The sequence below is a fragment of the Helicoverpa zea genome, chromosome 28, assembly GCF_022581195.2.
Source record: "Helicoverpa zea isolate HzStark_Cry1AcR chromosome 28, ilHelZeax1.1, whole genome shotgun sequence".
Lineage (NCBI taxonomy): Eukaryota > Metazoa > Arthropoda > Insecta > Lepidoptera > Noctuidae > Helicoverpa > Helicoverpa zea.
The window spans coordinates 2202096-2217947 of record NC_061479.1 but is presented as its reverse complement, the minus strand read 5'-3'; the positions used below and the strand labels follow the sequence as shown (position 1 = coordinate 2217947).

The 15852-nt window shown below is 38.3% G+C and overlaps 1 protein-coding gene across 10 annotated transcripts in view; it reads right to left on the bottom strand.

Annotated features, from left to right (window-relative positions):
• Positions 1-5181: 5181 nt before the first annotated feature.
• LOC124643666 (protein diaphanous) overlaps positions 5182-15852 on the bottom strand; it is a 63274-nt gene continuing 52603 nt past the window's right edge. For all 10 annotated transcript variants that reach the window (XM_047182690.1, XM_047182698.1, XM_047182696.1 and 7 more), the window contains 8 exons: positions 13368-13520; positions 12829-12947; positions 11195-11330; positions 10304-10468; positions 9650-9807; positions 8929-9008; positions 7655-7733; positions 5182-7051 (listed from right to left, as the gene is read on the bottom strand). In XM_047182690.1, coding sequence (XP_047038646.1) covers positions 7030-7051; positions 7655-7733; positions 8929-9008; positions 9650-9807; positions 10304-10468; positions 11195-11330; positions 12829-12947; positions 13368-13520 — 912 coding nt within the window. In that variant the 3' untranslated portion in view covers positions 5182-7029. The remainder of the gene's footprint in view (positions 7052-7654; positions 7734-8928; positions 9009-9649; positions 9808-10303; positions 10469-11194; positions 11331-12828; positions 12948-13367; positions 13521-15852) is intronic.

The following is a 15852-nucleotide window of genomic DNA, read 5'->3' as shown; positions in this document are numbered from 1 at the left end:
TTACACTGGAAGCCGACCCCAACATAGTTGGGTAAAGGCTAAACAGATGATGCAGCATAATTAACCAAAAACCGAGGAAAAGTCAGAATAAAATACGTTTTCCCTACATACATACTCAGTTAACGTTAAGATTATTTCGAGAGATGGGACCGTAACTAATGGGATCGGCGAAGCGTGCGTCTGCGCCGGTGGGCGTGGCTTGGCACACGACACGCCCCGCCCACAGCAAACACTGTTTAATGCTTTTGTTACTGTACAAATTAGTTGCAGTATGTTCAGTTTCAGTTTTGTTTTTCTTCTTTTGGGTTTAATCATAAGACGAGAAGTGCTGGAGTGGAGACCACGGACTAGCAAGCGCAGCGTAGGACGTCCACCAACAAGGTGGACCGACGACCTTATAAAGATCGCCGGAAGACGTTGGATGCAGGTCGCCTCCAACAGCTATCTGTGGAGATCTAAGGGGGAGGCCTATGTTCAGCAGTGGACGTCCTATGGCTGAGATGATGATGATGAATCGTAAAACAAGCCTTTGCATGCGGTTTCACCAGAAAAGGAAATAAAAGGTTTCTTAGTTACTTTCAACTTTGAACAGATTAAGATGAGTAATGAAGATAGGTTACTGAGGAGATTCTTCATACTTTATCCGAATACGGAAAGTAGTTCCCTCAGGTCACAGATAAGACTGCGGATACTGTTACTGTTACAGCCTTTTTATCGTCCCACGGATCAGTCCCAAGGATTGAGCATTGATCACCACGCTTGCTCAATGCGGGTTGGTGATTTCAGACTAGGTATATAGTCTAGGTTTCCTCAATATGTTTTCCTTCATCTTTTTTTATCAGTCACTGGTGTCTCTGTCAAGATATACTCAGAAGGTACCTACATAAAAACTTAGAAAAGTTGCATTGGAGTACTTGCCTGACCTGGAATCGAACCCACACCCTCATGCTCGAGAGGTTGGTTCTTTACCCACTAGGCCACCCCGGCTTTTTGCGGGTATATAGCTATATATAATTTGTGAATCAATTTGAAAAATTTCACTGTTCGAAAGCTGTACTAGGTATCCCCGGTTAACATGACTATTTTATCCTGGTTCGGGAAGTTCCCTCTCGTCGCAGGTACAACTTGAAAAGCTAGTTTTTATTAAATAAATGAGTCGGTTCTTCTGCAAATAAATGTACACATTGCAATGTGTCTGTAGCCATATTTTGTATATTATTTGTAGCGGCCACGCCCCTAAACTATAAACTAGACACATGTAAATGGGATTTCAGGCAAGTAGTATAGTCGATGAAGAAATAATTGTGTATGAGTAAGTATAAGCATAGAGAATGTAAGATAAGTGGGTATTGAGAACTTTGTTAAATATGAATCACCGTTTTATAAGAGGTAGGTACTAATGGCGCATAGGCATAGGTATGTTAACAACACAAAAAGGTTGCAATTTCGCGGACATCCTACTCATATTATAAATGTGAAAGTTTGTGAGAATGTATGGATGTACGTTTGTTATTCAATCACGCAAAAACGGCTGGACCGATTTGATTGAAATTTGGTATGTAGATAGGTGATACCCTGGATTAACACATAGGCTACTTTTTATCAACACACCACGCGGGCGAAGCCGCTGGCGGAAGCTAGTTTTAAATATGTTCGCGTGCGGTTCTTGGGAGAATTTTATATTTATATTATTGGTAAGGAATTTCCACAATTATGGGTTACGACTACCACTGTCGATGTTAAAAATATTACAAATTTTAACCCAAAAACTTTACAGCATAAATTAAAAACTTTTTTAGAAAAAACTAGACACGGACTTCACAAAACACTGGTATGGGGTAAGTACATAAGGGAGTATATGGGGGGAGTACACAAGGGAGTTTATGGGGAAAGTAGGTACATAAGGGAGCATGTGGGGTTAGTACATAAGATATTTGATTGGGAGTGTACATAAGGCAGAATATGGGGTAAGTACATGTTAGTAATATATGACAATGTTTATTAAAGTTATGTTTAAGTTGGCAACAATTGAACAATGAATAGGATAAATACGATGGATAAATATGTCAATGTTGTATACGTTTTTTTTTGTTGTAACATGATGATGTATGCATGATGTGTTCTCCTATAACTGAAGGAGCACAAATCTTTAAATAACTTTTTATAATTATGCATGTAATATGTATCCTTTGTTGGAGTTCCTTTTGAATAAAATATAAACACTTCCATTCTACTCTTCAAACATACCTTGTAATCTTGATTTTTCTAATTATGATCCTGATTTTTGCTCATTTTTGCTCGTTGTCGATAACGGCAACAGATGCTTGAAATATTCACAGAATATGGAATGTATAATAAAATTATAATTGTGGAACGTTTTATAAATGCGCGAGCGTGCGCGAGTCTGACTCGCACTTGGCCGGTTTTTTTTATTATTTCCCGGATAAGCATAACGACTTTGCTTCATGTCTAAATAAAGTACATATGAGATACCTACTAGCTTGCGCCCGCGGCTTCGCCCGCGTAGAGTTCGGTTATAACGCGTTTCCAAGAGAATTCTTCAAAAGTCAGGGATAAAAACTATCCTATGTTCCTTCTCAAGGTCAACTCTATCTCTGTACCAAATTTTATTAAAATCAGTTCAGTGGTTTAGACGTGAAAGAGTAACAGATAGACAGACAGACAGAGTTAGTTTTGCATTTATAATATTAGTAGGGATTATTTATTCAGAGCGAAAGAATCTATCTAGCTAGGTAGTCCTAGGTATTTATTAAGGCTACATTTGATTTATGTACATGAAATCATTCATAATTCCTGGCATCAACACCTAAACCAGGGTACAAGTTATTTGCAGATTAATTTATTACGTTCACATATAAATTATAAATACTATTTGTCATAATTATAGCAATATTTTGATGTTATAATAAATTGCTTGGTGCCTCTTATGTCTATGTACATATATGGATTAATAAATTACTTTGTTTACTAAGGCTTCTAACATGTAAAGTTCTAAACCCAAGCAAGACATACGTTGCGGGTGATTAGAAGCCAAAAAGTCTAACAACCAGTCTTATAGTTACCGGCACGGAGCTGTCGGTGGAAGAGTGGGGATCGCTTTGCGCACTGTACACATAAGGTAATAAACCAATAAATCGCTTCTGTGCAGGTGAAGGTCAGGGCTCAATATCCCTGCCGATGATTATAACAAGTGTTGGGGATGTCAGATAGGTACCAGTTGCTCCATGTGGCACACTAGTACCGAGCCCAACATAGTTGGGGAGTTGGCTAGGCATATGAGAAGCATAAATTATAGGGTAAATTATAAGACATTTACGGACGTAATTTGATTGTTGTTTAAAATTAATTATGAAGATGAAGACTTTGTTTCTTTCTATCCCATGTTCGATATACCAGTTATTGAGGAAGGTCTACGACGAAACACGACGGTTTAACCACAGCGGGAGTAGGAAGTAAATTAAACGAGTGAATAGTTTTAAAAACATTATTATTAAGTAAAAATGTAACATTTTACAAAAATATATTTACATGTATACATATACTAGGTACAGTCAGCGACATTGCTACGAACAGATTCAAGAATTCTCAATTCAATATTGTCTTAAATATAAGCTAAACATTTTGTGCTAAAAAATGTCTTAAAAATATGACATTGGGGCCAAAGTGATGTATTTTTGTCGTATTTGACAAATATATTCAATAAATAAGTAGTACAATTATAGTTCGGCCATTCAGAGAATGCGTTCCTGACACGTCGCAATTGAACTGACGACGTAACTTTGCAATGGCGTTGCAGTTACGATAAAAATATTTTTGCTGGTTGTTTACCGTTTTAACAATTGAGGAGCATTAAAACAACATTATTATATCAATAATCAATGAATGTTATAATTTTGTGCCAAACTGAGTGTCAAATAACTTGGTAAACAATATTTTTCTAAATCTATACTGCGCTATTACAAGGTTATGTCAGCGGTTTATATTTTGTAGTGCTGTGCTAAAAATAACAGGCAAGTATCGTAATCTGTTCTTATACAGTTATAATATAAAATAATACGTTTTGATTTTCTTTTTAAGAATTGGAAAATAATGGACTATAAGACTTAATTATAACTTTTATGAAATATAAAAATAAAACTATGACCAAACCGCATTTTTATTCTTAGATTAAAAATGGTAACCCCAAATGGCGTTATGGGCCGCCATTTTGTGACGCTAAAACAGTCGTCCGTTGTCGTTTCGTGCGCATAGACCACGTTTTTCAAGTGTTTTCGATCTGTTTTTATTTGATTACCCGGCTTTTGTTAGACCGAGATATCAGGATTGATTCTGTTATTGATAATAATATAATTATACATGTAGGCGAAGATGATGATGAAGACACCACCTCCTCAAGCAAATCGGAGTCTGATTAATATTCTGTTCGCACATTCAATTCAATGTACTTGTAACAAAGAATAAATAAAACAATTTTATTATATGAATATTACCTTTTTTTGGTTTCCACTTAAATAACTAAAATATAAAACAAATGATTCCGCCAATTTAAAACGAAAATAATCTTAAAATAATGCGGCGGTTCATTTTGAAGGAACGGTAACGAACTCAGTGTTATGTTGTGCCCATCACTAGTCGTGACTAACTGATAGGTGTCAGGAACGCATTCTCTGAACGGCCGAAGTATACATAATTATTTAGAAGACAGGAAATGTCACATCTATGACATCTGTCAAACTTATGACATTTATCAAATTGCTGACAAAGGTCACAAATATGAGAAAAATTAAGTAAATTGTGACGAAATAACATGACGAGTGATAATTAAATTATTATGACGCTGATTGTAATAACCTATCGCCTATACACATTAAAAAAAAAACTTAATTGTAATATTTATCAAATAAAAAAAATCATTACATTTACATCGTTTTTCGTGTGAAATTGAAACAAATGCAGATTAAAACTAAATAAAAATTATTGATGTTTCTATACAAATATAAGCGAATACTTTGACGCCTTTGTAGCGAGACATTTGAATATGCTTGTTAAGGTCAAAATTTGTTCGGAAATTGACCATATTTAAGGACGGTTCGACGGGACAAAAATGGCTGTTCACAAAATAATACTTATTTGTTTTCTGTGAATTGGCGGAAAATAATAATTGTTTTATATTTATAAAGCGTATTGACATGGGATACAAATAAATTAGAGCTGTTCAAAAAGGGGGGTTAAGAAAGATAATTGTATATTTATTAAATTGTAGACATAACATTATTGCATTCACATAATGAAATCAGCAGTTGAATCCTGACAGTATACCTATGCAACATATTTATCAAATTCAGGCCATAGTTTTTAAATGTATCAAAGCCACATTTTTATTGACTACCTGTATTTTTTCTTTATAGAGAAGTTCTCAAATAAATCAGCGGGAAATAGCTAGTCAATATCAAAAATAAAGCTCGAATTCTGAAAAAAATTTAGAACTACCATTCGCGGCAAATAATTTATCAATTCAACACAAGTACGTTTCGTTATACGACCTCAAAATTATATGACGTTGATAAGACATGACGCTCCGTTATTTTCAGAAACGTACCAAGATCAGCGCCATCTAGGCATCACCTTGGAAAAGAATAAAAAGAAAATCCCTTATTGCAAAGTAATTTGGAGTGGGACGCCAGGACGCGATTTTATAAGCTAATAAGGCTGATACTAAGAATTAGCATCTACTTACAGTACTGATTACCACATTAAATAGCAAATATATACAGACATAAATGGACAATTTATATGTATACGCATATTAAATAATTTAATAACCTGGTACTTTAAAACACCCATTTTATATTGAAGTTGCCTTTAACCTATGAATATTTTTATTTTAAGGGAGAAAACGAAAAAAAAAATTGGCAATTTTCTTGTAGTAGTAATATCAAGTTTTATGTACAAGAATTGATGAAGATTTTTTACAAATTGATAAGGTTTATTATAGAGAGAAAAATTGTGAACTTAATAGGTATTTTAGCCTAACTCAAAAAAGGATACAATGGTTACAATACATAGGGCTATTTTAAAGTACCAACTTACTAAAACTAGTACAAAAAGTCTTTTTTATTTATTTATGACATATCTATGCATTAATTTCGTATCGTTTTTTTTTTATTTGAACGCAAGTATCTTACGCTTTCAAGTTTACAAAATAATATTATTATTTTATACTTATTTGCTATATGCTATCGAATTTATATTGCACAAACTTTTAGACCCTACACCGACAAGTAAACGTCAGTTTTCTTAAAGCAACTGTCATCATCCTCCGAGCCTTTTTTCCAACTATGTTGGGGTCGGCTTCCAGTCTAACCGGATGCAGCTGAATACCAGTGCTTTACAAGAAGCGACTGTCCTATCTGACCTCCTCAACCCAGTTACCCGGGCAACCCGATAACCCTTGGTTAGACTGGTGTCAGACTTACTGGCTTCTGACTACCCGTAACGACTGCCAAGGATGTGTAATGATACTATGAATTTTCACGTCTAATTCAACAGTTATTTATTCTAAGAAGACGGACGTTTTTTCTGTCGGTGAACATGGGCCCTAAACTAACAACAGGTTTTTTCGTCAGTTTGGGGTACTTTTTATGTATGAAGAAAAATAGGCCGTAAGTTCGAGTCCTGATTGACGAAAAATTATTACAAATAAAAAAAGTAAGTGCCATCATTCATGCAATATAAATCCAATGAAACGCTCGAAATATTCACAGCAAATCTAAAATTTTTCAATAAAAATATTTTAACTAAAAATAATATATTTTGCTAGTTTCCATTTTATAAAACTTTGAAAAATACAAAGCTACTACTTTTGTCCTACAAAATTTGTAATTATTTATTTAAGAAATTAAATCTATCTGGGGCTTTTACTAATGTGTATATAGACAATAATTTGCTGTGAAAAAATCGAATGTCAATGTCATATTAAGTTCCTAATATCACTTGGTGTGAGTTTCATCACGCGTTGCTCAGCAATTCACTAGGAAAGAAAAAAAAACAAATGATTAAAATATATTTTGTAAGAAACACTAATTTACAGGAATTTTGTTCCAATCTAATAGACAGACATGTGTTGCTGGGGAGTTTGTTGCGCCACTTCTTCCCAGCAATATGAAATGAAATGAAATCGTTTATTTTGCAAGTTGGACATAAAATCACTTTTACACGTCATTTTTAAGAACGCTGAGGTCGGCATTTCCTAATGACTGATCCCTGAGAAGAAATGCCGAAACAAACTCAAGGGTCATAGTCTCTTTTAAAGTCCAAACATGTTATAAATCAAATAATATTAGGTGTGAGTGTCACCATGTACGCGGTCTGGAATGGCCTTTTGAGGAAAGAGCCACATCAGGCTGGAGCTGATAACACATAGGAAGTGGTGAAGGGTGGGCGTTTCGGGGGCTGTCTTTTTGACATTTTTATACATAGATATTCCAAAATTGACGATATTACAAAAACATTGACATCTAAAAAAACAATTATGATATTTGTCAAACCAATGATATTTATCAAACTAACGATGATATTTATCAAACCAATCGTGATATTTTTATACATTATTATTTAATTAAATAATACTTACTTAGTTAACTCCCTCGTAGTCATAGCGCCCGTTAAACCTGACCGCGATCTCGACCGACTTAACTGTGCTCTTCTCTCAGCTGTAAACATATACTTAATATTAATATTCATTTTTTATCATCATAATTTTTTGACCAATAAGGTTTTTTTAAAATATGGGCGGTATTCTTTAATATAGGTATTCTGTACAAAACATATTGTAGGTAAACAAAGAACTGTGAATCGAATTGAAAAATAAGATTTTATTGTTATTAAAATAACCATTGTTTGAATAAGCCGTGCGACTGATAGCTAGTTTCATAATCTTAATTTTATATTAATAAAATCACTATGGATTGTGCAAGATAATTGCAAAATAGTGTAGGCTACTACTAGCTACTTGTTTTTAAGAGGCTTGCCTTAAGAATTACTTGCAGTGCATTTTATGGCTAGCCATAAGCTGGGCAAATGCTCGTGCACTATAATATGTCCTGCTCAGCTGGCTGATCCCTTTATACGAGAACAGCCGCCGTGGCCGAAATCGGCATTATTATTATAACTTAAAGATTTTGTTTGTTTGCTGCCCTTCAAAGGTATCATATTGTCTATTTGTGTAAAAGTTTTACTTATTAGATTTCTTAGGATTTTTTTCTAGGAATTAAAATTTCTATTTATCTACATACATGGTGTTTCGGGTCAATGACCGTAAGCTATTATTAACACAGCTAGTTGCACTTTGAAAGTGACATACCTTGCAACCGGTGCAATATAGCATGCACCAATCCTTCTCCGTCGTCTATATCCTCTGGGTGCGTGTGCGAACATCGTTTGTGGTTTAGCAATTAAGGTGATAATTTACCCTAGACTTTTGGTGACATAGTGGAGAAGTTTTTTTAAATACGTTGATTTAATTAATCCCAATTTTTTAAGGCAATATTCAGGAAATTAAAATTTTAAATACAAGTTGTTCGTATTAACTGTCAACTGTTTTGTGTTAACATTGGAGATACATATATTTGTTATTCATTTTGTAAATAAATACACGCATAACGTACCTACGTAATAAGTACTAGGGTAAATTATCAAAATTAATGTGTCAAAATGAACATTGAAGTACATAAAGTAAATTGAATTGATCATTATCGATTATAAGAAAGTATCGGATCAACATAATATCGACTCGATACCTCGATATATTTTTTTACATTTACCACAATATCGATATTAATCAAATCAGCCAAACACATCACCAAAAGTGTTAACAAAAAACTCTTCAAATTAGAAATAACATCTTACCTCCAGCTACTCGCGGATTAGCTTTCTTTCTAGGCCGTTCCCGACTGAACGCGGACCCGCTTTGTAGAGCCTCCATCAAACTGTAATGGAATAAATATATTTAAAATGTAGCTTTATATACAGTGTTTTACAATTTTATTTTAGAAAGTCATCATGTGTGTAGAATTTTCCTAACTGTGTTGGGGGTTGCGTATAACTGGATGCTGATTATCTGACCTGCCTATATATAACCTAGTAAAGCAACATGGACAACTCTACCGAGAGTTGACTGGTTGTCAGATTTGTAAATGAGTTTAGATTATCTATCTGGACAAGTGAGTGAGTTAAGACTATTCATCTGGACAAGTGAGTGAACTTAGATTATCTATCTGGTAAAATGAGTGGGTTTGGATTATCCATCCGGAGTAGTGAGTGAGTTTAGACTATCCATCCAGACAAATGAGTGAGTTTACACTGTCTTTATCGACGGAGTGAATGAGTTTAAACTATTCATTTGAACAAGTAAGTAAGTTTAGACCATACATCCATACAAGTGAGTTAATTTGTATCTAGACAAGTGAGTGAGTTCCGACTATCCTAACAAGACCTAGCGTCAGAGTTGTCTCAAATCCGCCTCGACTGACGGCCTATGACATTGAATTGTAACTAACTGTTACCGAGTGGCATTCGGGGCTTTACGTGCCTCCCGGACACTTTAACTCGGCTAAGCGAAGTACAGTACCTGTCCATAACACCGTCCTGCGCCTGATGTATGTCGAGCAGCTGCTTGTACCGGTGCGTGCGGTCCCTGCGCTCGCGCTCGGCCTGCGCGCGGGCGCTGCGGGCGCGGGCGGCGCGGGCGTGCGCCTCGCGGGCGGCCGACACCTCCGCGTGGGCCGCCTGCGGATATACACTAACGTTATCGAGAAAACTCGCCATTTATTCGCATTTACACTAAAATTGATTGATTGATTTTGTTTACTTGAAATCTTATGAAGGTTTCACACTTGTGTAGAATTCTCATAACGAAATCAGATTCGAAGCAGCTAACAGAAAAAAAAAACGTTTTATTCCATGCGTTCCATAACATGTACGCGTTGTTTCCGATAAACATACGACACCACTAAAGTGTAGTTGCAGTTAACTGTCATCTAATCGAGAACTGACTTTGTTCTGCTAGACCGATTCTGCCACCAGCTTTTCATTTATTAGCTGATAGTCAATTTGGTGACTAGACAAATATTTCACAAAAGTATTTACGAGCAACTCTTTCGATGATAAGAAACTGGTCCTGTGGATCCTAACTTAATAAACGTATAGTGCTTCCATCTTGCGGAACATCGAGTGTAGTAGACTGCAGCTAGTAGCAACTCAGCTAATATATTATAATACTCACGATAAAGGAGTCTTTGAAGGTCTTGATGTCGGAGAAGAACTCCTCGAGCGTGTACTTGTGCGCGTCGAACACGTAGTACTCCGCCAGCTCCGAGTATAGTGCTTCCATCTTGCGGAACATCGAGTGTAGGAGGTCGCATTGGCCGCGGGCTTCTATTGCGAACGACTGGTTCGAGAGTTAGGGGTTTTAAGGTTTGATTTGGCATAGATATTATTTAATTTTAGCTAGTTGGCTGCGACATATAAACTACGAGAAACAGCTAGATGATAAATAAACCCTGACAACAATTTAAAAATTCATGTTGCTAGACGTGTGTGCCGTATACAAAATTATAGTGCACTAAATGTCAAGTTTTTACAAAGTTTTTTTTTTTTTTATGAAAATATACACCACGCATTGGATCCCACCCAAACATATCTGCGACATGGATAGTTCAAAATGAAGCTACTGTCGTTGGCAAAACAGCATATTACTTTAAAACGGCTTAGCCGATTTTCAAGAAAAATAGCTAAAAATACACCGTATAAAATGTCCTTTTTTTTTCCGACGTCAAAAATCATCAAATGACCCCTCCCGCTGTGGGTTAGCAGCGGTGAGGGAGTGTCAGACCCTTACTGACTAAAAACCGTCGTGTTCCGTCATAGGCCTTTTATGTACCAGGGCCGCGGTATCTCTTTCGAACAACCCGCAAGAAAAATAGCTAAAAATACACCGTATAAAATGTCCTTCCATGCACATCCTACTGTAGTAAAATAAAGAATATTTATGACAAAAAAAAAACACAAAACGAAAATCGATTCATTCGTTAGACTTACGTTTTATAAACACACTTATGACACCCCTATTTTTGCGTCGAAGGGTAAATACATTATCTTTATATAAAAAGGATACGCTCATAGATTCATTGAACAAATCGTCTGGACACTGAGGCACTCTGGAGTTATTTAAATCCATTTCCAAAGACTTGATGTCATTCTCCATCTTCTTTAGAGATTTCTGGAGATTCTCCATTGATACTCGTGCGGCTCTGTGGAGAAGAATATACATATAATGTACAGTAGTATTCTAAAGCTGAAGAGTTTGGTTGATTGAATGTCAGGAACTAAGGGTCCGACTTGAAAAATTATTTCAGTGTTAAACAGACCTTTTAATGAAGACTATCCGTCTTACCACAAAAACTTAAACGTCAGTTTATGCCTTGTCTAAAAAAATGTCAAATTATGACGTTGACATATGGTTCATTTTGCAGCCAAAATTTTATTAGACAACTGTAAAACAGGGTTTAAAGTTTTTGTAGTAAGGCCCTATAGGTTTCGTTTTAGATTTGGGAGCGGAAAGTATTTTCCACAAGATGCGGGTGAAAACGATGAACGTTTGGATTACAAATATTTTTATTTTAACATAACATTAGTAGGGAGTGGGGGCTTCTTTTTTTTTCCGACGTTAAAAATCATCAAATGACCCCTCCCGCTGTGGGTTAGCAGCGGTGAGGGAGTGTCAGACTCTTACTGACTAAAAACCGTCGTGTTCCGTCATAGGCCTTTTATGTACCAGGGCCGCGGTATCTCTTTCGAACAACCCGCAGCCCCGGCAGGCCTTGGCCCTGCTGGGCCCCGCTGGGGTTGCTGACATCTCTTTGACTCACGCGTGGAACAACGCGCGCCGTCGACACGGGTCTGTCGTCTAAGTAGACAGAGGGACGATGAGCCACCCGAACTCACCGCCCACAGACCCACGCCTACGGTGGCCGGGAGTCATCTCGCGACACCCGGCGCCCATGGTGTCTACCTGGTCCAGCGCGGCGGCCGGGATGAGAGGTGCGGACTCTCTGGCGTTCCGCCTCCTCCTTCTCGAGCATGACCGCTTCGCAGAAGGAGGCGACGGCATCCCATTCCCTCTCGCCCCGGACCATGGCCTGAACCAGGGCCAGACGCGAGAGGTCGCCGCGGCCCAAAGCCTCGACGAGGACCCGGCGGTGCCCCTCCCATGCGGGGCACACCTGGACTGTGTGGTCCACCGTGTCCTCGGGGCTGTCCGCACAATGGTGACACCCGGGCGCCTCCTCACGACCGATGCGGTGCAGGTACCTCCCGAAACAACCGTGTCCGGTGAGGACCTGCGTCATGCGGTACGTGAGGGCGCCGTGACTCCTCCCGAGCCACTCCTCAAAGAGGGGACTTACCGCCACGATGGTGGCGTGCCCTGAGTGGGGGCTTCTGACGTCACGTTTATGTTAAATTTGTAAGTAGTAAGTGACGAAACATAAAATGCAAACGTGTTGCATCTTCGTTATTATTTTAGGCTTATCTAAAAAAGTGACTAAAATAACTTTTTCATTTACCGTGCATATTTACTCTGTTTATTTATTTTCATATAAATTACATTTTTAAGTAAATAACATTTAAAAATATAATAAACAGGTGGCCACAAATATCGGGCCCAGGTCCAAGGTACCGGTCATTCACCGTGCATATTATTATTATTTTGTGAAAAAAAGCTTTTTAACTACAATTAAAATATTTTACCTGTCGACATGAGGCATTTCTTCTGCGAACGTCAATACTTCGGGGAACTTATTCTCTATGGTTTCTACTAAGTAATGTAATAACGTTTGTTTGTTCTCCAGATCCTTCGTCGCTGTTAGCTGTGAAAAAATAAAATACGAGTGAGATTTAATTATTACTATTAAGTATATTTTGAATAATACTTTATTCACGATAAAATTCCTTGGCAGACCCTGTTTTTTTCTACCACGCATAAAAATAATTAAAAAATCTCTTCATATTTTTTCTGCATCTTAGTGAAACCTAAAAAAACTAATTAAAAATATCGGAAACACGAGATTGACGCTACTGAATCGTCGGAAAATCGCCGAGGAGTACAGATCATATTGAATCAGTAATTTCGATTTTATATTCTTTTGATAATCGATTCGAAATTATAAAGAATCGATTAAATTATCAAATGTCTATCTAGTCCAGGGTATCATATCGCGAGAAAGGTATAGTTAAACATAATATTTCAATCATAACAATTTGACAATTAAAAAAAAATGTCAACATACCTTAGTAAGAAAACTAATTTCGAAGCCATAAGCGCCCGCGTTATTGGACCCGGAATTCATATAGTTTCCTAACAACAGTAGCAGTTCTAGTATTTTGGCGAACTTCTCACTGGACTTCACTTCTTCACATGCGGCCGTGCCTGATACTATGTCCTGTGAATGAAATATTAGTATTTATAAACATTATTATTTTTGTGAAGTCGGTTCGGTAGGGCTTTGGTGAACTGATTTCAAAAAGGAGGTTTGCAGTTTGACCTGTATGTACGTTTGTGCGCGATTATATCGCTTTTGACAGACAGCTATTGTTCCGATTTCCAGCATAGTATTTGTCAGAATTAGGGGAAAGTTTTGGGTAGTATACAAAACAACAAAATAAAAATTAATGTTAGAAGCATACAATGCATGCATACATGCAATACAAACACTGCTGACTACAAAAACCTGGCAACCTAATTTAATTTATTTTCATTATTATTTTTCAGGGTCGGTTCTAGCAGTTCAAAGTTTGTGGCCATCCAATATTGTTGAATATTCACATACATTTATTTCATCCTCCGAGCCTTGTTTCCAACTATGTTGTGGTCGGCTTCCAGTCTAACCGGATGTAGCTGAGTACCAGTGCTTTACAAGGAGCGACTGCCTATCTGACCCCCTCAACCCAGTTACCCGGGCAACCCGATACCCCTAACTAGCTGCCTAAAGCTAGTAGCAGTATACTCACAGGTTTAACTTCAGAGATGACTTCGGCATAGTGCTCCCTGAAGGCCAGACTCCTGAGCCTGGGCACCAGGCGCTTGATGTCAGCCACGGTGGCCGCGAACTGTTCCGCCTCCGTCAACTCCTCGCTGTTCACTTCGAGCTCGGCTAATCATCTGCCTAGCCTTTTCCCAACTAACCTGATGCAGCGGAGTACCAGTGTGTTTCCTGGAGCGACTGCCTATCTGACCTCCTCAATCCGAGAAACTTGATAAGAACCCCTGACCTTTGACTCATTGACACCCTTATGACACCCTGACCCTTAATGACTCCTTGACACCTTTTTGACATCTTTATGACTCCTTGACACCTTTTTGACTCCTTGACTACCTTATGACTCCTTGACCCCCTCATGAATCTTTGAGGCCCCTTTTTAGTTTAAGTACAATATACTCACGGGTTTAACTTCAGAGATGACTTCGGCATAGTGCTCCCTGAAGGCCAGACTCCTGAGCCTGGGCACCAGGCGCTTGATGTCAGCCACGGTGGCCGCGAACTGTTCCGCCTCCGTCAACTCCTCGCTGTTCACTTCGAGCTCGGCTAATCATCTGCCTAGCCTTTTCCCAACTAACCTGATGCAGCGGAGTACCAGTGTGTTTCCTGGAGCGGCTGCCTATCTGACCTCCTCAATCCGAGAAACTTGATAAGAACCCCTGACCTTTGACTCATTGACACCCTTATGCCACTTGACCCCTTTATGACTACTTGACACCATTTTGACCCCTTGACACCTTTTTGACTCCTTGACACCTTTATGACTCCATGACACCATTTTGACTCCTTGACACTTTTTGACTCCTTTTTGACTTATTAACCCCTTTAACCCTCTTCTTAGTTTTAATAGACTTACTCACAGGTTTAACTTCAGAGATGACTTCGGCATAGTGCTCCCTGAAGGCCAGACTCCTGAGCCTGGGCACCAGGCGCTTGATGTCAGCCACGGTGGCCGCGAACTGTTCCGCCTCCGTCGACTCCTCGCTGTGAGCTTTGAGCTCGGCTAATCATCTGGGTAGCCTTTACCCAACTAACCTGATGCAGCTGAGTACCGGTGTGTCACATGGAGCGACTGCCTATCTGACCTCCTCAATCCGAGAAACTTGATAAGAACCCCTGACCTTTGACTCATTGACACCCTTATGCCACTTGACCCCTTTATGACTACTTGACACCATTTTGACCCCTTGACACCTTTTTGACTCCTTGACACCTTTATGACTCCATGACACCATTTTGACTCCTTGACACTTTTTGACTCCTTTTTGACTTATTATAGTTCGGCCATTCAGAGAATGCGTTCCTGACACGTCGCGATTGAACTGACGACGTAACTACATTCATTGATTATTGATATAATAATGTATTTTTGCTGGTTGTTTACCGTTTTAACAATTGAGGAGCATTAAAACAACATTATTATATCAATAATCAATGAATGTAGTTACGTCGTCAGTTCAATCGCGACGTGTCAGGAACGCATTCTCTGAATGGCCGAACTATAACCCCTTTAACCCTCTTCTTAGTTTTAATAGACTTACTCACAGGTTTAACTTCAGAGATGACTTCGGCATAGTGCTCCCTGAAGGCCAGACTCCTGAGCCTGGGCACCAGGCGCTTGATGTCAGCCACGGTGGCCGCGAACTGTTCCGCCTCCGTCAACTCCTCGCTGTTCACTTCGAGCTCGGCTAATCATCTGCCTAGCCTTTTCCCAACTAACCTGATGCAGCGGAGT